Here is a 27,538-nt window from a genome sequence, read left to right on the forward strand (position 1 = left end):
CTAGGTCATGTTAATTCTACTGCTTCTGCTACTGAACATTGAATTAACAAGTTTAATAAAGAACTTTCATATTATAAAACATCAAAAGATCTGGCTAGCTGGTCTAGCTCGCTCAGCTAGCTAATGGTTTTCCTGTACGTTTCCACTGGTTGGATGTTAAGCTGTGAAATGCTGATATCTTTGCAGATCGATATCATGCTGTTTTCTTTGAAGCATTAAAACTGAAGAAAGCTGGTGAATTGGGCCAGCGATGTTCCTCTGCCTTCACTGTCTCAGACACTGCTGCTCAAGCATTTAGTACAAGAAGTCTAGACTTTCAGCAGGTAACTGCTTTATTTTTATTGGCTATCAAAATTGAATTGGTTGAAAAATTGGCACATACTTCCTTTTAATTGGCTTACAGTCTTCCAGGGTTAAATGAATTACTTTTATTTTACTCGGTAATGGTGAAAAATAATTATAGCAAAACTGAATATTTGATTGAAAAACCTCAAGCAATATCAAAGTATTTTGATTCATTGAACCATGAACCATGTACACAGATACTGTAATGAGAGTACATATAGTTTGTTACTGTCCACCCCTGCTCTAAATCATATGTGATCGACTCTTTTTTCTAATTTTAATAACCTGTTTTGATCAGTTTTGTTTGTCCATATTTGCTATTTGTATACATGTTGTATCCTATGATTATCTTATGATAATAATGTCCTACAGCTTAAAATGTTTTTTCTGTAATTTTACTATAGCAGGTCACAGTGTGTGCATTTTCCTAGAAGATGTTCACAGTTGTCATCTGCATGTTGAGTTACTGGAATATTCTTAGTGTAAATATATATCCACAATGTTAGCATTTATTAATGACTGTCGTAATTGTTGTCAACAGTCTTGAGCAATGGCCTTATCTTCGTGTTGATAATAGAATGTTAAGCATGCATAGATACATAATTAAAAGCAGCAAAAAACCTACTCGAACATACACCAACAAGTCGTTAGTATCTGACATACAGTACACCCACCACACTAATTACACACCAACTAGCCTATTTCTACACAAAGTGTTCTGCATGTTTTGACATAATTTGTCAAACTGATCATTATAGTACTTTAAAATGTAAAGAAGAAGGGAAAAAAAGGTAAGTGCATTTCATATTAAATTAGCAAAAGCAAGTACAATTTTATAGATTATACACTGTATGTTCAAAAGTAGGCTATGTGAACCCCAGACCATCACACCCATATGTGGGAATGCTGAGTACACACCAGACCTCATCACTTATCACCCAATCTCATTAATGCTCTTGTGGCTGAATGAGCACAAATCTAAAATTTAGTGGAAATCCTTCCCAGAAGAGTGGCGCTGTTATAAAAGCAAAGTGGGGACCAATTCTGTGTTAATGCCCTTGGTTTTTGGAATGGGAACATATGGGTGTGATAGTCAGGTATATCCACAAACTTTTGGTGTATATAATTAACCTTAAAACATTAAACATAATAAAAATTTAGTAGATTTTGTGGACTCATTTGACATCTTTGTGCATTTTTCAACACACTCCTTACTTAGGTAGTGTGATTACATTTTTTTTGTCATTAGATCACAAAAATAGTTGATTCTCCGATTCCAGGCACTGGGAATTGTGAGTCAACCTCAAAGCCACAGTGTATAGTATCATATTATAATTTTCTAGCGTGTTAATAATTGAGATTCAAGTTTTCTAGTACTACCATTAACATTTTTGGTCCTTAATGGTATCCAAATTACTAGTAGAAAGTATACAAGTCAACGTATACACACACACAAACTAATGTTCAGGCTTGCCACTCATCACGTTAATACAGGATTGTCACACATTGAAAAAATGCACTGTCCCGTAATCAATATAAGATGCAATTGATTTGTCCTGTATTTTGGTGCACAGAACAGAACTGTTGGTATAAGGATGGTGTGTTCCTCACGTACCGGTAGCTTGCATGATGTGCATCTAGTTGACGGAGCTTTGGCGCTTCGTACAACCAGATGTAGCTACAGCCTCTGACATGTTCGCAAGAAACAGCAAAGCCAATCCTATTAGCAATGTGGGTTAGGGAGGCAGGACTCGAGATCTGATCTGATCTGGAGAACGAGATCTGTTAACTGTTTGAGTACCACAAATTGTGCTGCTGCCAGTCTTGGCCAGGACGGTCTTGCAAAAGAGATTCTTAATCTCAATAAGCCTTTTCTTGGTTAAATAAAAAATAATAAAATCCGCAAGACACTGATACACAATAGTGGTTATATATAACTTTATTTTAATTGTTTGATCAAAATTATTGCTAGGGACAATTCAGTAGTTGCTGGATATTTGTAGGGACATGTCCCTAGCGTCCCTATTAAATTAGATGCCCCTGGGTGGACTGGCGACTAAACCGCTTCTAGGTGTGAATGAGTGTGTGAATGTGTGTGTGCATGGAGCTCTGTAATGGAGTGTCCCACTCAGCATGACTTCTCCCACCCTGCGTTCAGTGCTCCCTGGATAGGCTCCATGAGTCTGAGCAGTGGAAAGTGGAGATTAATAAATAATTGACTTTTTCCATTAGCAGTGGAGCTAATGGAATATGTCTTATTATATAATGGAATAAGTCTCCAGGGTTAATAAATCTTATAAGCCCTGGAGCTGTGAGGATTCTGAGGATCTGACTCTTTGAACCGAGTCCATCGAATTCTAGCGCATAGAATCTGAATCGACTCCAAAATTTTTGGAATCGAACATCTCTATTACTGCATCCCAATTCGCCTACTTACAGTATATTATGCACTAAAAGTATGTACTCTTTTTGTGAAGAAAAAGTGCATACTTGTTAATGTGTAGCTAAAGAGTATGCAAGTACTGGAATATACGCTGTCTCAAATGACGTGCTATACCATATACACTTGCACTATGCATTATATACTCTACCGTTTAGTCTATGAATTTGAGAAGGGTAGTATTTGTCTCAAATGGAACACTACCAGTTTTTTACTAACCGGAAGTATAAACTGATTCCCAGTCAATGGCAAATGACGTCAAACACACATAATGCTACGGTGCTACCTTCAGCAGAATACCCAGAGTTGACGTAAATTAATTTCTTTATTTTACTGTTTAAATCAATGTTACGGTTTATGCCCAACATGACCTTTTTTGATTCTGAGCAAATTTGAGCTGGCATCAGCGCCTTGTAGCCCCTCCCCTTTTCCGCTACATAAGCAAAGCTGCGACAGTTGAGTGCATGAAGTGTCCGACATTTCTCAATTCGTTTTTTCGGTTGAATAAGTGCATCATCTGGGTACTTGACGTGCACTTCTTTTTGTTGGAATTGTGTGAGTAGTGAACACACTACTCACACAATTTATACTACAAAATGGCATACAATAGTGCATAAGCCTTGAGCTACTCAGCATGGCTCAAGGTCCCTCTCCAGAACCTTCACACTAACTGTCCTTCAGTGGTTGAATGAACTTCCAACCTCAATCCGGACAGCAGAATCTGTCACTATCTTCAAAAAACTCCTCTGCACACTTTGCTTTTCTAAAACTCAATAAAAAAAATAAAAAAAACCTTGAATGGTAGTACTACTTGTACTGTTCTCCACTTTGCTTGTATTTCCTCATTTGTAAATCGCTTTGGATAAGAGCATCTGCTAAATGATAAAATGTAAATGTAAATGTAAGTATGTAATTTGGGATGCATCTAGTACATGATACTAACATGTCATGTAACGGAAGAGAGCGTTGTTGTCTAGTTACACACACTGTCACTGTAAACAAACTCCTCCTTGCATTTCAGCTTTTCTTCATTCATTATTCCTCATGTAATTTATACTACATCATTTAATGTACCATTCCCTTGATTTATTTTTCCACATTTAATTTACACCTCTCTAAAATACGCATCACAGACATTAGGCTACACTCGTCTATGGAAATATTTTCCAGACAATATTCAAAAGTAGTAGCAAACTGTATTTGCAATTGCATATATCATTAATAATTATTAATAAAATATATGCTATAAAACTAAATAAATACTGTATTATAATACTGCAATATGTTAGATATCATGTGAAGTAGATGACTCTAATATTGGTAGAATTTTACACAGTTGCCCAGGTCATGAATTTTTTACACGGCCCCTTACTGACTTTATTACTATAAAGCACTGGTGAGCTGCGTTTCTGAGAGATTAGCTTCAGGGGGATTTAATGTTAGAAAAATAAAAAATATATTCAATTGTACTTGGTTCTCATTCCACTTCAGAGTAAGACAATGCACATTTTTGCCCATTCTGTGTGTTTACTGTTTGAGAAACTTGTGACTGTGCAGTGACTCTCCAGTGACCGTGAGCCAGTCTAAAATGTGGTCGACTGTAAGTGACATCACTTCCAAATACAAACACGCCCTGTAGTATACTCCTACCCCAACACTGATAGGCAGGTTTCTGTGCAAGACATCGGAAATGCAAATGCAAAGGGATTTGCCGTTCCGTTTGAATATTGGCAGGCTCCATACGCCACACTGAGGAAATGAAATAGCAAACGTGGTGTGCTGCTATTGCTATTTCAATATGACCGGATCATAAGGCGTAACACATGGAAATTGCAATTGCAAATGACCTTTGCGTTTCCACTTGAGATTTGGCAGACACTGTACGTAATGAAAATTCAAACAGTAATTTTTATCGATTTGCGTTTTCATTTGGCACAATTTATGCGTCCACAAATAGGAAATGCAACTGCAAATACAGTTTGCAATCGCTTTTTAATATTGTCCGCAAAACCCTGTCCAGGGTGTACCCCGCCTTGTGCCCCATGCTCCCTGGGATAGGCTCCCGTGACCCTGTAGGATAAGCGGCAAAGAAAATGGAAAATGGATGGATATTGCCGGCAAAATACTTCCATACTCGTCTGCAGGTTGAATTCGGCGAAGCAAACCGTCAAAAAAATCCTCTTTGATTTGCCCTTTGCGCAAGAACTTGTAGGTAATATTAGCTGAAAAAGTGTCTACGGATCTGCACTGCAAAAATCTACCAGAAATAGTAGACCATACGGGAACCTTTGGGATACTCGTTTCAACATACTACGATTTGGGACGTACAAATTCTCATCTCGGATACTATTTAGGACGGATGGTACGCGAATTGGGACGTAGTTTTTGTCATTTCAGAGCCACAACACAAGATGGCGGCGCCTCGTCCGGCGAATACAAGTGAGGAAGAACGGCCCACACTGGTCACCCTGGTAACAGCTGCTAAGCGCTAACGGTAAACAACATGGCGGCGATGATATGATGGAGAGCTAGCTTTGGCCATTTCCCCCCCTTCTCTAAATTTCAGGGATTTTTAATGACGATTTTGTAGTGAAGTACTTTCGATAAGAGGATACGTTTGTGTTATAAATCTACTGAAGCTGAGATTACAGTATATAAAAGCCGAATACACAGTTAAAGGAGCTAGCTAGCAGGCTTGGCTAAGCACAAGTCATAGCAGAAGAGGTTGTGAAAAGCAGAGATTGGAAAGCGGTATCAGGAAAGACGATGGATTCGTTGCTGTGATGTTGATTTCTGATTTAAAATCAACAGAATGAGATGCTCATGGTGACTTTTCGGTTTAGGTTCAGGTTTCCAGGAAGATGTTGCAGGTTTGATTTTCTGTCATTGATCACTGCAGTCTAATGAGAGGAGAGATATAACGCATGCCGTCCAAATGTCGGAGTGGAAACGCATTTTCGATGAAAACCGAGTGATTCCTCCTCCTCAGCAAACATCCCGGGTAGCACAGGGTCCGAGCCAGGCTTTCCAGCTCGTGCTCAAACGATTGGATGGGCTTCACTTAAACCAGGTGAAACATACATACATACATACACACACACACACACACACACACACACACACATACACACACACACACACACACACACACATACACATACACACAATTAACCATTTAGTGCCATTATTACTCTATTAACATTAACACTGATACACTTGAGTGTTCATCCATGCCATTTTGTTAGGTACATACTAAAAAGTATGAGTAGCCAATAATATTGATAATAATAATAATAATAATAATAATAATAATAATAATAATAAGAGAAGTATCAATACCATTTCTGACAGCCTGAGTATGAGTTTTTCAGTACTCATCAATACCTGTGTTGTAAATCTTTCAGAAACTAGAATCAGGAACCAGGAGACCACCCGAGAGCCAGGTTGTAGAAGTGTAGGAAATGTATTAACTGTGCACGGAAAGTGAAATAAAGAAAAAGGAAGTGTAATAAGGTTCTGGTGTTTTCACACTTGAATCCTCTTTAAAAGAACCGAACTCAGACTCCTTAAAGTGGACTCTTTACGTTCACACTGTCCCTGCTCCTGAAAAGATCAAAACGTACCCAAATGTGTTTATGTAAGTCACGTGTGAGTAAACTGTCCTCTCATTAATCAGAGTGCGCCTGTGTATGTTCTGGGCTTCCGCTCATAGCGGTCATCCATCAAGATGGATAGACGGCAGCTCTGCGAGCTTATTGTGGCTTTCTTTTTAGCTATAGTTATCATAATTGATCTAATTTATATGTTCCACAGAGCGATTTAAAGCCCATCTCATTGAGACGCTCACTAAACACCTTGTGTTTTTATGCGTTTTTGAAAGTTGTTCAGAAATATGTTCATCAGACCAAATTTCAATGAGGCGTTTTACCTCGTCTTTGGTCCAAATTAAACCATGATTCATGATGCGAGCCATTAGTGAAACAAAAAGGCTTTTTACAAAACGCTTTTCCCATCATGCATTGCTATACAGGTTGGTTCGTTGGTCCATTGAATTGGAATGCTTTCTCACCACAAGCGAACCGCTGCAGAGTTTGTTTGCTATCAGGCCCGATTGTTTTGGTGTGGATCCGAGCGCTATTGCCGTGTTCATATTTGTCTAAACCAGGGGTGTCCAATCTTATCCGGAAAGGGCCGGTGTGGGTGCAGGTTTTCATTCCAACCAAGCAGGAGCCACACCTGATTCCACCTATTTAATCAGTCAATCTTGGCTTTCAATAGACTCAGGTGTGGCTTCTGCTTGGTTGGAATGAAAACCTGCACCCACACCGGCCCTTTCCGGATATGATTGGACACCTCTGGTCTAAACTAACCAAGCCAATGGACAAAATGCACCAGATTCTGAAACAAACGCTCCAAATGGGCCAAGGATAAAAACGCCCCAAGCGTCTGGTCTGGTCTCAAAAAACACAGCTTAAATACAAAAATCTTTAGGTACATTTCCATATATCATCACCCCCTTGTGTCAGGCAAACCTTTTCCTAAGCATAGCAAGAGAGCTTAAAGGACAATAAGAAAGCCCAAACAAAATAATAGGTCACCTTTGTAGCGCTTCTTCACACACCAAGGTCATCATACATATTCTCACAATAACATGTTTACATGTCACACAATGTGCAAGTCATCATGATCGTATTGATTTGGGTTAAAATGAAAAATTTACATAATCAGATAAAAAGGAAAACATCCCACATCTGTACTGATATGAGCAACCTACATACAGTAGCTTGACGAAATCTGGGGCATCGTGGATGGTTTTATTTAGATCTGTTTATGTTGGTTGCTGCCATGTGCTGCTACGTTTTATTTTTAAAGGTGCAGTAATCAATATTTTTCATTTCTTACTAGTGCAAATAATGTGGAAAATTATGTAGAAATGACAAGGCTCTACGGTAACAATTTTTTTAGGAGCACTTGTGCTTCTAATTGCAAAAATTTAGGAGCACAGTCAAAAATTTAGGAGCACAGTTGAAGTTTAGTTTTTTAAGAGATGGTAACGTTAACGTGCCACAATATAAAGCTTGGCATGAGGAAACTTGAGCTGGTCAATTATGACAGAATTTAGAAATATAGGTTGAGCCATGAGAAATTAATTCATTAATATTTCAGTTCATTTTACCTTGTAAACAAATACAAAAAACCTCAATGTTCAGTCTTAAATATATTTAAAGCTACAGTAGCCATTTTCCAAATTCTCCAAAGCTGATTCTTGAACCGCTCTGTGTATATTGTGTATATGTCTTAATTACTTTCATATAGGATGTGATTGTGTGAGTTCATTTATCCGCCAGATGCAAAGCGCTATTGTTTAACAGTATTCATTACTGATGCTCCGATCAGGATTTTTACAGCCGATACCGATTTCTTGTCATCTTGATCGACTGAAACCGATCCAGATATCACTGTTAATTGAATTAAAATAATAGTAGTGACAAATACTGTTGGTTAATTGATAAATAAACAAGCATAACATATTTATTTTTAAATATCTTAAACAATAAAGAGTCATAACTAAAAGTAAACTAATATAAAAATGATCCATATTAGGAAAAAGGCTAATAGCCTTCTAAGGAAATAGCCTACTAAGATATTCAAATTGATATTAAGTGCAACCTATAGTAATTAAAACATTTTAATTTCTCATTTTATTTATAATAAATTTATTTATAAAATAAATTTATTATAGTATCTATTTTGTATATTAAATGATTTATTTATAATTAAGCACATTTTCTGTCTTTACATTTTAGTAGTTTTTATTTTTGTTTGTTTATTAGTTGTTCCTTTTAGATCGGTTCCTCAGTACAGTGTTGCCATGTCTGCTGATAATATTTGTGTATTTTGGGGGATTAGATAGAAACATGGAAAGGGAAGTTGATTTTTCTAGTGATATCTGGCAACCCTGAGTTTAAATGAAGTGAATGCGCTGTCTATTAGAGTTGATGAAGGGAGTGAAGAGAGTGCAGCAGTGTACTGTATGTTTACAGACTGAACCGTTGCTACTCTTGTTTATGATTGGTGTGGAATTATTTAATAAAGAAGTTTGAATTAAACCCAATCTTGTAGAGTTAGCATTATTATTAATTTACTCGCTGTGTCTACATGAGCGGGTCACAGTTGCAGGTTCAGGTCATTTTGTGGGATCAATAAAAGATGGCGGTTTGTGATTCCGGCAAGTTGAGAGAAACAGATGATGTACAGTGTTACTCGTCTTCATAATGGCGTCTTTGCAGTATTTACACACTTGTTCGGTTGAGTGAGGTGATGAAAAGCAGTGTGAAAGTAACTTGCGCATTTTCTACTTCCTGTAGTTTTTATTCCGATTGTATTATACAACTCTGAACAGGTCACTTGCACTGGTGCAAATAAATATTTATTCACAGTCGCACAAAGTACTTCACAGTCGCAAATGCGAGTGGAATGGTCGCACTGTAGAGCCCTGAATGATGAGAAATAATAGTTTAAGCCACTGTCTCAGAACAAGTGTATTTCATAGTGAAAAAGGCAGGTTTCCAAACCTGGGCGGAAATGTTTTTGTATTTGGATTGGCATCTTGTCAGTCATTTTATAGACACGCCCCCATGCCCCTTCACATCCTCATAAATCATTATGAGGAGAGGTTGCATGTTTACAGAGTCGAAACGTGGCTTTCAAACATTATCTGAGTAGCTTGAAAGTGATGTGATGATAGTCCTTGCTAATGGTGACTATAGTTAGCATGCTAACACTAGTTGAACCATCATCATCATCATCAAGTTTTGGGAACAGAGCTTTGTGTACACAGGTGGAAATGTGGGCGGGCTCATTCAAATCTTATTCAACTCCAATCGTTTAACCTTAATGACATGTTTTATTAATGAAATTTTTTTTTAAAACAAATATTCTCTAATGTACCTTTAAGATGTTGTGGTGTTTAAACAGTATCACTGAGCATGGTCACTGAAAGTGAGTGGAATTACACCTTGACTTCCAAGCAACATGTAGACCCTGGTGAGCGAGGGGACAGGAAGCGTGTATGTCTCAGTGCTCAGTGCTCGCAGAACTGAAGTGCTCTCACATTCGACTCTCTGCATGTTCAGGAATACCATTGTGTCCGCACAATACATGGCACCGTGTGCTCATTTTAATAACGTGTCTGATACTGCTCTGTGTGATCAGGTTGGCAGCTCTACATCTATTTATTACAACTACTAATGAAGCACTAAAGGAATGTTTGATCAGATTACTTGTGTTTTAGGAAGATGCTGTTGCACCTCACTCACTCATTATCACTTGTCTATCCTGGAAAAAAAAAAAGCACAGTAATGGCTGAGTCTTGTGTGTTTTCATTGTGTGCAGGCAGAGGAGGTGAGATCAGACAGGTACGAGCTGCGCGTCTCTCTGTTTGATAACAGTCTGCAGCGTTTCTTTGGAAGGACATGGAAAAGTGAACCACGTGAGGCCACTAAGCGAAATCAAGAACAACCCAGCAAAGTGCATTTTAATGAGGTAGGAGACCTTTCATATCTACAGGTAGTCAGGTTGTAGCTTATTATTTAAGTGCATGAGCTAATGAGCTAATGTACATGTTATATAAAGCTTTAGGTATTTGATGGAACATATAGTAGATCAGCCTTTTCCAATTACATCCAGATTCCAATTAGATGTAGATGTTTTTTTTCCCTGAGTAAAATAAAAAGCCAAACATTTCTCATGTTACTTCTCACTGTTTCGTCCTTAGACTTTCTAATACTAGAGTACTGACCTGAACCCGTTTCTTGAAGTTGAACCAAAATAATGGTTTTACAGGGTGTTCAAATGCTTTCTAAAATAAATGTAAAAAAAATTTACTTGCTTGTGATGCTTAGTCAAAATAAACCTTTTTAAAACTAGTCTTTAGTACAGATGATTTATTAATAAGCTAATACAGTGGTGTCAGACTGCTGTCTTGCACTGTCACATCAAGAACTGGTTAAATAAATCTTGGAAAGCAACATTCATACATTTTTAATGACAATAACACATATCCAAACTAAAGATGGAGCCAATTCTGGCCATGCCATCATTTTTAAAGTCTAACAGATGATGTATGGATCATTAACTAATGCACAGCAAAGTAGTAAGGCCTGTTTATTAAAGATAAAGTTACATTTTCCATTTTATTTTAGCATACGATAAAAAATTACTTGATCGTTTATAACGGAATGTAAAAAGCTGTTATTTGTATTAAGTCTGAGATAATTTCATGGAACAGTGACGATGCTTGGTTGTTTTTTTGTGCTGCAACTTTAATAAATAAATTTATGCCACAACACTGTTGAATTCTCAAAACTGATTGGTCAAAAGGTGTTCATTCATTTTCTATACCAGCCTTTCTGAACGTAGTTCTGCCTGCAAGGCAAATCACAGGTTTATATGAATGTCCTTATTCTAATACATGATCGTTTCTATAGTAACAGCTTTCCCGGGGACTTGCATGGTGGCCGCGGAATTTAAATGGTTTTAAATAAGTATAATAGTTGATAAATGGATTTAAATAAGTATAATTATTGACGTGATGAAGTTTATTGAACGTTTTTGGAAGGAGTCTCCACTGTCAGTGCTTTGTAAGAGAGGTACAGCTGTAACTTTCTGACTTGGAGGAGGGCTTGGTGGTTTTTCGGTAACATGACGAGATGCATTTTTTTTGTCTGGTTAACTTTAGGAGAAATTAAAAATCCTAAACAATCCCATTGACTATTCAATCCATGACTAAAAATGAATTATTCTCAATTCCAGAACTTTTTGTGGCTCAATTCTGTATTTCTTTGCAAATTCCAATCTGGCTTTCCAGTTCTTACTGCTGATGAGTGGTTTGCATCTTGTATTCTGACCTCTATGTTTCTGCACTCAAAGTCTTCATTGAACAGTGTTTTGTGCTACCCTCACCCCTGCCCTGTGGGGGTTGTTAATGATGTCATTGACTGTTGTTTTGGGGTTTATCTTCACAGCTCTCATAATGTTTGTCAGCAACTGCTGTTGTTTTCCTTGGCCAACTTGTTCAGTGTTTGGTTGTTAGTACACCAGTGTTTTGTTTTTTTTTCTTTTCTTTTTCAGGACATTTCAAATGGTTGTACTGCCCAATGTCTTTGCAATTGCTCTGATACATTTTCCCTCTTTTCTCAGCTTCAAAATGTTTTGCTTTTCTCCCATAGATAACTCTCTGGTATTCATGTTGGTTTATCCTTTTTAACAACAAATGCTGACTTCACAGGTGAAACCCAGGGCTTAAACCAAGAGTAGATATTCAGAGTTATTCATTGTTTAAACAATCCGTCTACACCTGGGCGATAAGAAACACCTATCAGTCATATTTTCCAATATTTTTGATCAATTAAAAAAGGGGTGGGCTCAAACAAAAGGTGCCGTGCTCTAAGTTGTTTAACACATCTAGAGGTAAATATCAGGAGATGAAAGCTGAAATTCTGATCTATCATCTTATATTCATCTTTTGATCTCAAACCCAAATTTCTTAGCAAAGTGTATAGCCAAAAAAAAAAAAAGAATTGACTTTGCCATTCCAATATGTTCGGAGACGCCTGTGTATATATAAATCATGTCAGCTACTTTGTTAATGCTATTTATGGTTTATTAATGCGGTAGTTCATGGTTTGTTCATGTTAATGTGTTAAATAGTCTCAGTTAAGCGCCTCAGAAAGAGTGTAATAAATAAAAGTCTCCCATTTAAGTTTGAAGATTTTTCAATCCTGATATTAGGCGCAAAACCCGAGAATTCGTGTGAGGTTTAACCAAATCATGGTCCGAGGGTGAAATCATGTCTAATCAGAACTACATGCGCCCATCCATTTGCTGCATATCTTCATCTCTGTGCTTGTAGACTCCGAGCTGAAATCAGAACGCAGCAGCGGTTCTGCTACGAGTAACCGAGGCAGCGGGGGGACGACTGCGTGAGATTGCAGAAGAGCTGTCAGCCATGATGGATGTGTTTTAATATACGCCTCGCAGAAAGACTCCCAACAGAAAGAGTGATTAGGCAAGAAAAAGAGATAGTATTAAAGCAGTGCTTTCCCTCTGGCCTGCCTCTAAGCAAGGAAGACTATGACAAAACAAATGTTTGCGAGACACATTAGAGTTGGTGGATGAAAGTTAATTACCAAACCTCACTGTGATACAAGCTTGTTTTGCCACAACGGAGGTTTCGGAGAACTAAGTGTGGATTGAACATATTCAATTCACACACCTTGCACAGGATTTGCATGTGCTAATTTAATTCCCTGTTCAAAGTGCTCATGAGCATGCTAAGCAATGCTGGTTTGCAGGTTTCCCCCACATTGCTAAATTCCAATTCATCCGTAATGTAATACATTTGCTGCGAGTTTGCCGCTTCGGCCTGAGCTGTCTCTGTGAGGTCCAATCCATCTATGCTCCTGATGATTTAACGTCTAAAGCCCTGTCTAAGGAGAAGCTGGCGGTTTGCAGAGACCACTCATGTTTCCAGAATGTGACACACTGGCTGCATGTGTATTGATTCCACCTTTTAGACCCTCATGAATCACTGGTTTTCCTAACAAGCTCTTGGAAAAGGTGCTTCATTTTGCGCTCGTTCTTCATTCCTTCCTGACCAACAGAGGGCACTGTGGTATCACAGCACAGCTTGTTATGTGTTTGTATTTCACATTGCTGTGGATTACAGAGGGGCTGAACTCCTTCCCTTTGCTCCTTTATGTGTGAAAATAAGCACAGTAATTCAGCTCAGCCGCCTTTAGGCAAACTGCATAATGGCCGCTTCAATAGAAAGCAGACCATTCCTAGAAGCCTGCTGTTTTAAAAAAAAAAAAAAAAAAAAAAAAAGGTTGTAACTTCCGGTGGAGAGCTGCAAGTGGTCGATGTTTTCCACATGCGTTTGTCCTCCTTAGGCTTCTCACACAGGGTTGATTCATATCACCTGATAAAGTATGTGCACTCACCGAAGTGTTTCTCAGTTTTCAGTCACGTCTTTTCCAGCCTGATCTCTATCAAGCGTTTACCACTGATTACCACAATCAGGAAATGTCCACACGTCTCTGTCTACAATGAAAATGTCAAGTCAGATAACATAGTGATAATGAGTCTTTATTGGTCACAGTTACATTACAGCACAGTGAAATTCTTTTCTTCGCCTAACCCATCATGTCAGGAACTTGGGGTCAGCCATGATACAGCGCCCCTGGAGCAGAGAGGGTTAAAGGACTTGCTTAGGGGCCCAACAGTGGCAGCCTGGCAGTGCTGGGGCTTGAACCCCTGACCTTCCGATCAGTAACCCAGAGCCTTAACCACCAAGCCACCGCTTGTGTGGTTTTTGCACACAAAAAAATTAAGTTTCTCATCAAAATGTGATTTCATTGCTTATACTAAACTTAATTTAAAGAAGTTTCTAGATTACTAGAATTAATTATGTAGCGTGAGCATGATCAATTCATATAGCATTAATGTAAACCAATTACATTAGGAAATCTTATGAGGATGTTGGCACTGATGTAAACTACAACTATTGTATTAAATTACCATGATTAAAATGTGCTGTAAAATAGTGCAGGGGTAATGTCAGTGCTGCAGGGTTCGGTCTTCAGTTCGGATGAGAGTGTGAATTTGGGCTTTGTGCAGGATTTATATTTGATGTACAAAAACAGATTCAATCGCATGGAACTGAGGCACGCATTTGCTTTAAGTAAATTGAATTGAAGGGAAACCCACTGACTTGAAACTTACTTTTAATGGAATCTTAAGGGCAGTCTTAATGTTGAATTGTGTCAAGAAAAGTTTAAAATGTGCAACTATATCATGCAAATCCGACTTTACAAACTTAACATTCTAACAGTAAAGATTTCTGGATGAGCGAGACTTCCTGCACTTCAAATGACAGTGCTAAATACTATGTACTGGGGATGTAACCAAATACGAATACATTATTCAGAATGAATGTATAATGCATCCTGAACAGATACAAAGAGGAGGCACACTCGTTGAGAGTCTAGTTGAGACTAGAGACGTGTGTGAGACACGTGAGTGGAGGTTTTTACTTTCATACAGTGACAAATGAGTGCTCACATATGGAGCACACAGGACAAACCAAGTCCAGCGTACATTCATTCATCATCAGTAACTACCTGGTCAAGTTCTTGGTGGATTAAATTAGATTAAATTATTAGTTTTGTATATATTTTGAGGACTGTAACCAAGTAAATTTGCTAGAAAATATCACAGCCGGAAAAGAATAACAGCATGAGCAGGATTGTACAAAGTCCAATGCACTTACAGTCAGAGCCAGAATTCATGGATCATGCTGACAGTGCTGGCATTGTGTGTTTTCCAGTGTTTGTAGGGGGATAGTTGTAAGGTTCATATTTAATAAAATAGAATGAGTGAATGAAAGAAATACAGATATTCGGAGCACTAAGCAGATACAGATATTAGAGACTGACCAATTTATCAGTTTTGCAGATTAATTGGAACCGACAACCAGGTGCTGGAACTATCAGTTATCTGCAAAAATCTACACTGATCGTTTTTCCCAGCTGCGTCTGTTGCGGGAGTGGCTGAGAAGGGTCTGCTGTCATTATTATACAGTATGAGAGTGACCTCTAGTGGCGAAATAAAAACTATCGCTGACAAATTTTGCTGTGTTATTTGAAGTGTTTTTTTTTTATATTTTTTTTCATTCATTTTGGATGTCTCTATTTTTATTTGTTATTTGGATTGTTACTTTTTGGTTCAGTTTGGATGTATATCTTTTTATTTACGTTAATATATTCATATTTATATATTTATTTAATTAAATAAATTACAGTACATTTTCATGGTACTGTTTATTTTTGTAAAAAAGTTCAGCAGTATTTTGGTTTCAATGTCATGTTTTCATTCAGTATTTATTTTAAAAACTAACAGTTGATTAATCGGTTATTGGTACCGGTATAATCCACTATCGGTTGACCTTTAAAAGACATTGTGGCATTGTGTTTTACCCCTACGATATACTAAGCCCTAGTTACGCAGGGAACGTTCTCCATCATGCTAAGCCAGGGAATACTTCACACATTCATTCACACTGGGGAAGGAATATAAGGAAACTGGGGAACCCCATGTGGAAATGCAAAACTCCACACAAGCAGTAACCTGAGCTCAGAATCTAATTGTGGACCCTAACTGTGGACAAATGCATACTATGTGGTAAATTGTATACCTTTGACTGACAAAATCAGACATTTTGACTTCCATTATAAAGAAGTTTTGAGTTATTTGATCATTTTTTCAGCACAGGAATGTGGAAATTCATGTTCACACACAAATTCTACATTTCTGGTACATATAGTCTGGGCTGAAAAACACTGGAGTATCGCTTTAAACACAAATTGCCATTATGTTGTGCGGAGCCCCGCATGTTTGTCTGACGCTGATCCTTTCATGTTCTTCCCCTTTCCTTCTGTCAATACACACTTGGACAGCGGAGCTTAACCCACATGACATAATCCATACATGTCTCTCGTGTGCTGTTGAGCACTTTGTGACTACAGTAAATCCCCGTCTTCCTCCATGCAAGCTGGAAGACTAACTTCAATTATATATGTGCTGGACCGGCACACTTCTGACACGATCAATAATTCAGCTCCCAGGAGAGTAAACATCCCTGAGAGCAGCTGCTCCATAAAGTTTTTCTCTTGGACAGACACCACGGAATCAAGCTGCAGAAATCTCCACAGGATTTCGAGTTCAACGTTGGAGGAAAGAGAATCCGGAAAGAGAAGGAAGGATTAAGAAGGTGGAATCTGCATCTCAAGTACTGCTTCATCTCTGGTTGACATTCACCTTTTTTCTGTCCTCATGCGTGTCTGTCTCCTTCTTGTTTGTCTCACCCGTGCATCGTTTGACTTTTGTATGGGTGTGTTAGTCCTTATCTGAATATAAATGTAATTGCACTCCTGCTGAAACTGGGAAGAATAGAGGATAACGTGCATTGGCCGGAGAGCGCACGTTGCACTCCACTTTCCTTCCTCAGCCATCAGGTGGCCCCATCTAAGGATTATGGGATCGAGAGAGTTTATGACTCTCTGTATTTGCTTCCTCCATTCCATATTGTAATGTTTAGGGAAAATAAGGAGGAGCACGTTTTCACTTAATGGCTTCCCACACAGTCGAAGGTGCCAATACTTTATTCTTGATTGAAAATACAGAAGCGTTTGAGTGCAAACCTTACCAGATGGCGTTAAAAAGGCATTTTTATATACAGTGGCAAGAAAAAGTATGTGAACCTTTTGGAATTTCATGGTTTTCTGCATAAATTTGTCATAAAATGTAATCTGATCTTCATCTAAGTCAAGGGTATTGACAAATATAATGTGTCTAAAATAAGAACACAAAAAAAAATTCTGATCCCTCATGTCTTTATTGAACACACTCATTCAACATTCAAAATGGCAGTGGAAAAAGTAAGTGAACCCTTAGACTTAATAACTGGTTGACCCCCCCCTTGGCAGCAATAACCTCAACCAGGCGCTTCCTGTAGCTGTGGATCAGACCTGCACATCATTCAGGAGGAATTTTAGCCCATTCTTCCTGGCAGAACTGCTTTAGCTCTGTCGTATTTTTTGGACGTCTCATGTGTATGGCTCTCTTCAAGTCCTTCCATAGCATCTCTATTGGGTTGAGGTCTGGGCTCTGACTTGGCCACTCCAAAAGGCGGATTTTGTTTTTCTGAAGCCATTCTGTTGTGGACTTGCTCCGGTGTTTTGGGTCGTTGTCCTGTTGCATCACCCAACTTCTACACAGTTTCAACTGACATACAGACATTCTCACGTTATCCTGAAGAATTGTCTGATATACTTGGGAATTCATCTTCCCCTCAATGATTGCAAGCTGGCCAGGCCCTGATGCAGCAAAGCAGGCCCAAATCATGATGTTTCCTCCACCATACTTTACGGTTGGGATGATGTTTTCATGATGATATGCTGTACCCTTTCTACGCCAGATGTAGTGCTGTGTGGTTTTTCCAAATAGTTCAATCTTAGATTCATCAGTCCACAAAACATTTTGCCGATACCACTGTGGAGTGTCAGTGTGCTCTTTTGCAAACTTCAGGCGTGCAGCAGTGTTCTTTTTAGTAAGCAGTGGCTTCCTTCATGGTGACCTGCCGTAGATACCCTGCTTGTTCAATGTTTTACGTATTGTAGACTCATGAACAGAGATGTTAGCCAGTTCCAATGATGCCTTCAAATCTTTGGCTGTCATTCGGGTTGTTTCTTTACCTCATTGATGAACTTCGTTGTGCTCTTGGTATCATTTTGACTGGGCGCCCAATTCTTGGTAGAGTAGCAACAGTCCCAAAGTGTCTCCATTTGTAGAATGTTTGCCTAACTGTAGACTAGTGAAAGTCTTTGAGATCACTTTGTAACCCTTGCCAGCTTTATGTAAATAAACAATTCTTGATCGTAGATCCTCTGAAAGCTCTTTTTGGCGAGGCATGGCTCACATAAGCGTGTATTTCTTGTGCAGAGCAAACTCAAAATGTTTGAGGGGTTTTTATCAGTCAAAGTAGCTGTCCACACCTCCAAACTCATTTTCTTAATGAGATTCCAGGTATGCTAAAACCTGACTCCAATGAGCTTTTTTGAGGTCATTAACTCAAGGGTTCACATACCTTTTCCACAAGCACTATGAGGTTTTTTTGGTTGTTCTCAATAAAGACATGAAAGATCAGAATTTTTTTTGTGTTCTTATTTTAGACACATTATATTTGTCAATACCCTTGACTTAGATGAAGATCAGATCACATTTTATGACAAATTTATGCAGAAAACCATGAAATTCCAAAAGGTTCACATACTTTTTCTTGCCACTGTAGCTAGGGTGTTTGGTTCCATTATGTTAAAGCCTATTTAGAGTGCAATAGGAAGTGAATAGGAAGCCATTTGGGAGTTGCCTAGAAGAACTAGAAGATGGAGCACTTTAATTGGATCATGCAGGAGAAATGTACGATCTACGCTAAATAGTGATAAGAAAACATTACTCTTGGTAAATAGATAAAGATGAATCTGAGCCATTAAATCACTGTTTAACACAGCTTCAATTATTTAAATAGCTGGCTAGTTTAAAAGGACTTTTGGGAAGACTGAGACACTTTGACAGAGAAGCAATTCCCACGAAAGACGTAAATCAAGATGTTTCTGTGATGGCTGTGTTTGACCAGTCAGTGCACTATTTTTAACTCCATGTGGTTCATGTTGTATCATGGGCAAGAAGTGCAACCAAATTCAACAAGGGTGTTTAATAGAGATGAACCGGTACTAAATGTCTCAGCTGATAATGATAATCGATTATTTAGAGTGATATCAGCCAATACCGATAGTTCTGCCTTTTATGGCTTCTTTTAAATTAATAATAATTAATTCCACAATTCTGAAAGACATATAAATAAAAACTTTATTCTCTCCATTTCAACAAGTTGTTTCACAGTAACTGGTCTCATAAACAGAAAACACATCACTCACATTAACATTAACACATGAACTAAATTCTGAAGATTAAAGTAAGATTATTAACTTATTGAATGTTATTAATTCATATTAACATTGACTGAATTCTAAAAAAACAAAAAACAAAAAAAAACTCCTGTTAGTCTCACATTCACTCACCACAAACAAAAGCATTTCTAATTCATCACTGAACATCAAACTGGTAATATATAATATAAACTTTTTTATATATTAACATTAACTGGATATGAAATGCACTACTCTACAAATGTATTTTTCTGTGCTATATATATATATATATATATATATATATATATATATATATATATATATATATATATATATATATATATATATATACACTACTTTTTTGTAAACTCCCCTTTCATTTAAATCATTCAACGGTGTACTGGCCCTTTAATTCAGCTTGAGCAGTGCAGGGGGAAAAAATGGACCCGACGCTGAAACTCCCGCTTCACTGCTGCTCGTGTCCTCTGTAAAATTTTATCAGTTCAGAGCTTACAGAGATTACAAACCTCAGTTTTGCCGTCATTCCACACAAGAGACATCTTCTTTACATACAGCACGAATTCTATGTGTTTTCCCGCCCTCTTTTGATTGACAGGATATAATCGGCCCTGATCATCGGATTTCTAAATTATCGGCCTATGGCTGATAGCGTGAAAAATTGCCTACATCAGTGCATCTCTAGTGTTTAAGTATGTCACAGCTTACTTGGCGGTGGGAATAGCGACAAACATGGAGGAGTGTTTTGGTCAATTTGCAATTCATGTCGAACCACACATGGCATCGTAATATTAGAGTAGCTGATCCATTTACTGGCATATTTTCCAGAGATGGGAGGAAACTGGAAATCCTGGTGGAAATCTACATGAACACAAAGAGAACAGCAGATCGACCACATATTCCCTTTTCTCAGTGTAGCCAGAGGTCAGAAATCATGAGTCATGTGCTTTAATTGAATGTGACATTAGGTCCTGTAACTGTAGGCAGTTGATACAAACCCATAATAATAATAATGTTAAACTTTAATACAGATGTGGGTTATAAATTATAACACTATTTATGGTGATGCTAGCAGTAATGAAAAACAATTTTTAAACCTTGTTTAGTTACCTAATGTTAGCTATATGGGCCAGTAGCTTGCTAGGTTTGCTAACCAGCAAAGAAGAGTTTTAATGAACTATCTGGGCTAATGTTATCTAAAACAAGTAGGTAATATTAGATATTGGACAGAAGTTCCACAGGGGTAAATTTGCTGGCTCCATTCACAACATATGACATATGTACCCGAGTATATAAATCTCAGAATGCCTTTCAGTACTGCACACACATACACACACATCCAGGATGTCTGTTATCGGTGAAAGTGAAACACGTGACAGTGTTTTGTTCCTCTAATAGTACTATATCTTTCATTTCTTAACAAAACAGACCTGTAGCTTGGGAAGATTGGCATGTTTACAATTTTCCCATCTAGTAAGCTTAATGAAACAGTTACCTCCTGTCAATGTAGATGAGGCACCAGGTGTGTGTGTGTGTGTGTTTGAATGTGTGCGAGAGTGCTGACGCTTAGTAATGGCCTGAGTTCGTGCCATGTGCACAGGCAGTCAGCAGTTTTTCTGTATCATTAACCTGGGGCTTCATCTGACTTTACCGCCTCCAGCATTCACTCTCAGGCTATCAGTGGACCAAAACTGCATCACATATTATTGTTTAAGAGGTAGTGACTCATTTTCAAAAGTCCTAACACTCACATACATTAAAACGCCATTTAGACTACTTAGGCTACGTCTGGATTACATCTGGAACGCCCTCAAAAGAGAATCGGATGCAGTTTCTCAGCATTCATGTACGTGCCATATTAGCTGTAGTACGTATTTGACCTGAAAGAGGTTAGTGAGGGCTCATGTTATAAAAGTTTAAAGCTATTTTTGGAAATTTAGCTAGTCTTTAACTAATCAGTTCAAAATTGGACTGGTTTTGTGCATTGTTTTTCTCTTGGAAGTCTGCAATGAGCATTTTTTTTCATGAGCATGGCTTAATCGTAATCTATAAAAACCCACTGTTATTTCAGATGTGTTTTTATTTATTTATTTATTTATTTTCTTATGAAACCCTGCTGTCTTCTGAATAGAGCTGTTGCGGATGTAATGCGCTTCATGTAGCACGCCAGGTTGTTGATTTATCATATCTAAAATTCTTTAGCGTTTGGAATGCCGTAGCATCGACAGGAAGTGCTGTGTGTTTGTTTGCACAACTGAATTGACCCGAAGCGCGTATGTTATTGTCTGATGTACAGGACAAGGCCACGTTTTTGATTTGAACACCATGGAGCGCAAACCTCTTCAATTCCTGCTAAAATAAACAAAACCTAGTTCTAAGATTTCAAGGCCTCGGGCACACGAACAGAAATACCAAAGGCAGGGTAAATACGAGCCCGCAGCAGTCAACAGAGTTCCTCACAAAGCAAATCCGAGCCAAGCTGCTCGCAAACACACACACGAACACCCAAAACGTGGAATTTATGCAGTTTGCTGTGTGCGTCTGTGTGTTTGATAATGTAATATGTGTCTGTGTTCAGTTCTGTATTAACCATTGCAGCATAATGACTGCTTTTAGTTCCTGGTTTGGTTCTAGAATTTAAACATGGTGAATTGGTGCATTGAATACAATTAATGAGACCAAAATGATTTACAAGTATAACAATAACCATAATCGTTATGTATTCATCAGGTAAGGAATAAAATGTGATGGGACATGCTGTTACAAGAAAATAATCAATGACCCAGTGGTGGGATGCAGCCTTTTCTACCCTGAAGTTGATTCTTTTTCTATAGTGTGTTTTATTCCCCTTATTCGACAGCAGTTTGTCAGCAATTCAATTTATTTTCTTAATTCATGAACAACAATTTGTACTTTATATCCATTTTATAGTTACGTCTAATCTTGTGAAACAAGTTCATTCTTATTCTAACGTTTGTTATAGCAGCTCGTCATGTAACAGAGAAGCGGGAAAACCCTCTGCCCTGAAGACTTTCTTGTGAACGTTTGAAACATTTACCAAATGTTACATTTCTGCAAAAGGTAAATAAATAAATCATTAAGAAAAGAATTAGTCTAGATAGAAATTTGAAACATTTCTATCCTGATGGGAGTGGTCTCATCCAGGGTGACCCAGCCCCTATCCATACGGCTCGATGGCTCACTGAATGGTTTGCTGAGGATGGAAATGATGTAATCATATGCCATGACCCACACAGTCACCAGATTTCAACCCAATTTCAATCCAATCAACTGTATGAGAGCTTGGACCAAAGTGTTAAACGGTGTTCTCTACTTCCATCATCAAAACACACACATGTACAGGTGGATGAACTGCCATGTAGTGTTGTCTCCCCTTTACACAACATGAACGCACTGTTACTACAGCTCAGCTCAGACACACTGTAGTCCAACATGCCCTTTTTTGCTTTAATTACCCTGTCACCAACATTACAGCTTTCCAATAATCCCCCTCTCTCTCTTTCTCTCTCCATGATGGCAAAACTGCCTCTGCTGCACTAGATGACATTTTAATGTGTCCCCATTAGTATGCTGTGCTGCAACCTTTTTAATGCTTTCTCCCATTGAATGATTTGTTATGGCATTGTTATGAGAAGTCTTTTCATTTAAGACAAAGCATATGCTGTCATTGGCAGTAGGTTTCTAAGCCACTTGTTTACCTTTGATTAGAGATCAACCGATATTATATTATATTTTTTATAACAGATACCGATTATTTGCACGTTTATGTCCCCGATAACCGATTTGCAGAACCGATATTTATTCATTGTTTTACTTCTGTTTTTGACACAATGATAAAAACAGCACTGAACTAAACAAACCGTTTTATTTATTAAACTTTTGTCAATTTCACATCGTCCTTGCATTCAAAACAACTCTTATTTATGCATCAATAAATAGAGGGGTCTGAAAAGTGCAAAAAAGAAATCAAATAAGTGTACTGTTACTGAAGTGGCTTCTTTTGTTTTTTTTAAAAAGCTTCGATGAGATAACAAATCTTTAAAAAAAAAATGCAGTGCTGCAATGGTGGTCGTGCGCACAATTCTCAATTATCGGTAGATCCGTTATTACAAAACCGATATCCGATTATGTGAAAATGCTTAAATATCAGGAAAAATATCGGTAAAATTGATTATCGGTTGATCTCTACCTGTGATGGATGAGTTAGTGGCATTAAAAAGTCACACTTAGATTTATAATGATGATACAAGCATGATTTAGGATTGGAATAAAGGGTGTTGCATTTTTTTTTTTTGGAAAGCATCATTACACTGGAACCCAAAAGAAAGGAAAGATACGCCTTTCCGACTCAGTAGCTATGTTTATCATGCAGCCTAATAATCCATTAATAATCTGACTGATAGCACCTGTAAGAAAACAGTTCATGTTACAGATTTCATTTACTGTTTGTGGATAATTGTGAGGTTGGCTGGATGGTAGGATGGACATCAAACTAACCTTTGGAAGCTGATGCAGGGCAGGAACTGGTCTAAGTAAATTTCAGTGTTTAATATTGGCCCGACCTTTAGCGAAGATGCAGAAGATTTTGGTAAAAAAAAAAGATGAGTATAAGTAAAGGCATTTTACCAATGGATAATATGTGCATTTGATGTAATTTTCAACAAACAGAGTCCAAACAGGTCCACAATATCGAGCAGATGAAACTCTGAGCAACCTTATTGCTGTCACAAGCTCCTTTTCTCGCTGTCCACTCTGTAATCACACTTGAAGGACAATTTGCCTGGACGGAAATAATTTAAAACTTGTTTAAACCACATGAAGCATGATTAAAAAGCAGAGGGACTGGTCTCGCAAGCTCCTTATTAGGGTAGACAATTATCATAAACACTTGTCATAAACTTATTATCGTAGACACTTCACTCTGCATATGCACATCTTGTTGGATCAGATTACATGTAACCTGCATGTAAAGTGCTTATAAATGAAGACTGCAGTCTACAGAGTCTCCAATTTTGTCCAATTTCACCAATCAAATGGGTGAAAATCCCGGCAGCCAGTGTAACCTAGCAGATCGATATCAGGGGCACACCTGATTTGTATACAGTATTTGACCCAGTGTAGTATCGTAGCAGCTGTTCCAATTGTGCATCTGTGTCAGTGCATCTGTATGCCATAGGCACTTTCATTTGAAGCCGTAGGTGGCACAGATGCTGGGACTGAAGTTTGAAGCTTTAGTTTGTGTGTTGGATATCTACCCCAAGCTAGATCAGCTTGAAGGAGCCTGCTTTGAGGATAAAACATAGCAGCTAGTTGGTATTAATATTATGTTAACACACACACACAGGCTTGTTACAGCATATAGCAAAACATGATGCAAAAGCCGAGAGAGGTTAAATTTGTTTTTTTTTTTTAAATGAGCAAATCTAAAGCAGATCGCGGATCCCTGCGGTCGACATTTGGAGTTCCACAATAGCTCAATTGCTGAGTCTAATTCCATGTCATGTTGAGTTAAAATCAGTTTTAATTTCGTTAAAAGGCGATTCAATTTACTAGAAAGAAAAGCGATGTACTCCCGCTCTTGCTTCAGTAGTGCTGTTATTCTTCAGCCTGTTTGACATTCATTCATTCATTTATGTATTTATTCATTCATTCTGAATGGTTACATTTGACAAGTCCAATCACCTAATTCAAAGTTTGGCAGTGACACACACGCACCACCTAATTTCTCAACTCTAGAAAGTAGAGAGATGGATAAGAAGGAAATTCAGCTCCAGATAAAGAAGTCAAATGGTGAAAGAAATGAAGCTTGTTTCAGAAAATACTCATGCAATACAAACCTTAAAATAAGTTTTAAAGTTAAAGTACAACATCGTCTTTCAACTAGAAAACCTTAGACCTAAAAACAAACAAACACAAAAATGTTTTATGAGAGTGTATTAAATATATTTCTTTGGTCTGTTTTATTCATAACTGTACATTTGCCTGTTTTAAAGACTTCTCTTCTTCTGCTACTCAACAATCCATGAGAAAACTATACTAGCAGCTAATCATCATAAGCTAACACTAACTAGCCCTCAAAACTCCCGCTGTCTCATACTTAATAAACTCAACAGGTTGTTGTAATTGTTACTAATTTGAAATAATAGAATACAATACTTACACACTTATCTTGTAGACTCTTTATGAACATTATTAAAAGTGAGTGCCATTTAAAAAAAACCAAACAAACAAACAAAAAAAAAAACTGTAATCTTAATTACAGAATAATCACTGCAGTTATTATTTGCTAACACTTCAACATGGCAGCTAATTATAACCGCTGCTGTAGTGACCGTGACTCTGACTTGAGAAAGCTGTAAAGAGGTGAATAATAGATATCGCTGTATGTAGTCATTTGTGGGAAAATTCTATTTATACCACCGTGATGTTGAATTCTGAATCTGATTGGTCAGAAGGTGATTCATTTTCGGTAACAGCGCAGCTTTCACAAATGGATCTGCTTGTGTCATTGTGCTTGTTCTAATGTGTTATCATTACTATAGCAACATTCATGGAAGGAGTCTACAGTGTCAGCTGGATACATTGCTCACTTCAGGAAATGCTTACTCCATATCGGGCTGCATCGTTGATTATTTTCCTATAACATCATGCCCCGTTGTATTTTATTCCTTACATATCGTATCTGTATTAGAATAGTGTTTGAGTTTTCTCCTGCGCAATAAACCCTAGTCTTGAGAGAGCTTTTTTCAGCACTGCTTGTTTACACTGTCTAGCAAAATCTTCAAAGGAGCTTACACACACACACACACACACACACACACACAGACAGACAGACACACAGGATTAGAAAGTGCTGAGCAAAGCACTGATGTTTTGAGAGGAAGGTGGGAGGGTTAAGTATTTCCTTCTTAAATTGGAGATCAAATTGCAAAGTCTTGATGGCTAGCAAGAATCCGTAACTTTATTGCACTCTTGTGGCTATTGAGCTACAGCCTATAAACAGGCAATATATAATTAATAAGAAACTAAAAAGAATGAGCACACGTTTAAAAATAAAAATAAAAACAAGAAAACTAAAAACAAACTCACTATATCAAACCTTTGACCATTTTTTTTTACATTTGAGAACCTATGGAAATTCGGTGTTGATAACATCACTGGGGCGGCTCTGGTTCAGGTGGTAGAGCGGGTTGTCCACTAATCATAGGGTTCGATTCCCGGCCTACATGACTCCACATGCCAAAGTGACCTTGGGCAAGGCACTGAACCCCAAGTTGCTCCTGATAGCAGGCTAGCACCTTGCATGGGTGTGTGTGTGTGTATGTGTGCGTGTGTGAATGGATGAATGAGAAACAGTGTAAAGTGTTTTGTAGAACTGCTAAGGTTAAAAAGCACTATATAAGTGCAGACCATCCTAGGATTTCTGATTGGTCCATTTTTTTATAATAATTTTATTTTTTTCATATGGCGCAGACGAGTCACTTAGTTTTGTTTTTTTTTTTTACAATTTGATGGATGCAAAAATCATGTTTAAAATGCATATTTATAATGAATTTCTTTCTCTATTTACTTATTTATTTATCTTTTGCAGAATAGCTCTTTACAAATGCAACATGGTGTGTGTGTGTGTGTGTGTGTGTAGCTACATGCGAGTTCTTAAATGTGAAGGATTTAGAAAAAAAGCTATAGTGAAACTATTGTGCCAAAATAAAAATAAAAAGTGGATGTACATAAGTGAAGGTTGTGTCCATGAAATGTCCATATGTAAATGTACTGAAGTATTTAAAAGTAAAAAGTTCTGGGGGGGGAATCATTCATTCATTGGTTTTTCTGTTGCTTCTACTGATGATGGTTGTAAATGGTACAAATGAGCGTTTCTATTCTATTTAATAATCCTTAAAACACTGTATTGAAATCAGATTATATTGAATGCTGTGATTAGAGAGTGCAGTAACTCGTGTGTAATTTTGAAAAACACTTTCAAAAACAGCATGTAGTCTCATGATATATGTACTGTACACATAACATATAGCAAAGTGTTAACATGCTAGCATGTGCCGTTTTGGGCTTAACTCAATAACATCTCTATCTATTTAAGTAATGTCAATTAGATAATAATGTGAAAATACAAGGTGACCTAATGGAAACGTACCGGTTAGTGGTT

At 37.7% G+C, this 27,538-nt stretch overlaps 1 protein-coding gene across 2 annotated transcripts in view; it reads left to right on the top strand.

Moving 5' to 3' along the window:
* Positions 1–5,262: 5,262 nt before the first annotated feature.
* The window catches only part of nphp4 (nephronophthisis 4), a 208,992-nt gene continuing 186,716 nt past the window's right edge, over positions 5,263–27,538 (top strand). For both annotated transcript variants that reach the window (XM_053625420.1, XM_053625421.1), the window contains exons 1-2: positions 5,263–5,855; positions 10,181–10,330. In XM_053625420.1, the coding sequence (XP_053481395.1) occupies positions 5,721–5,855; positions 10,181–10,330 (285 nt within the window). In that variant the 5' untranslated portion in view covers positions 5,263–5,720. The remainder of the gene's footprint in view (positions 5,856–10,180; positions 10,331–27,538) is intronic.

This window comes from Ictalurus furcatus, chromosome 5 (genome assembly GCF_023375685.1).
Source record: "Ictalurus furcatus strain D&B chromosome 5, Billie_1.0, whole genome shotgun sequence".
Taxonomy (NCBI): Eukaryota; Metazoa; Chordata; class Actinopteri; order Siluriformes; family Ictaluridae; genus Ictalurus; species Ictalurus furcatus.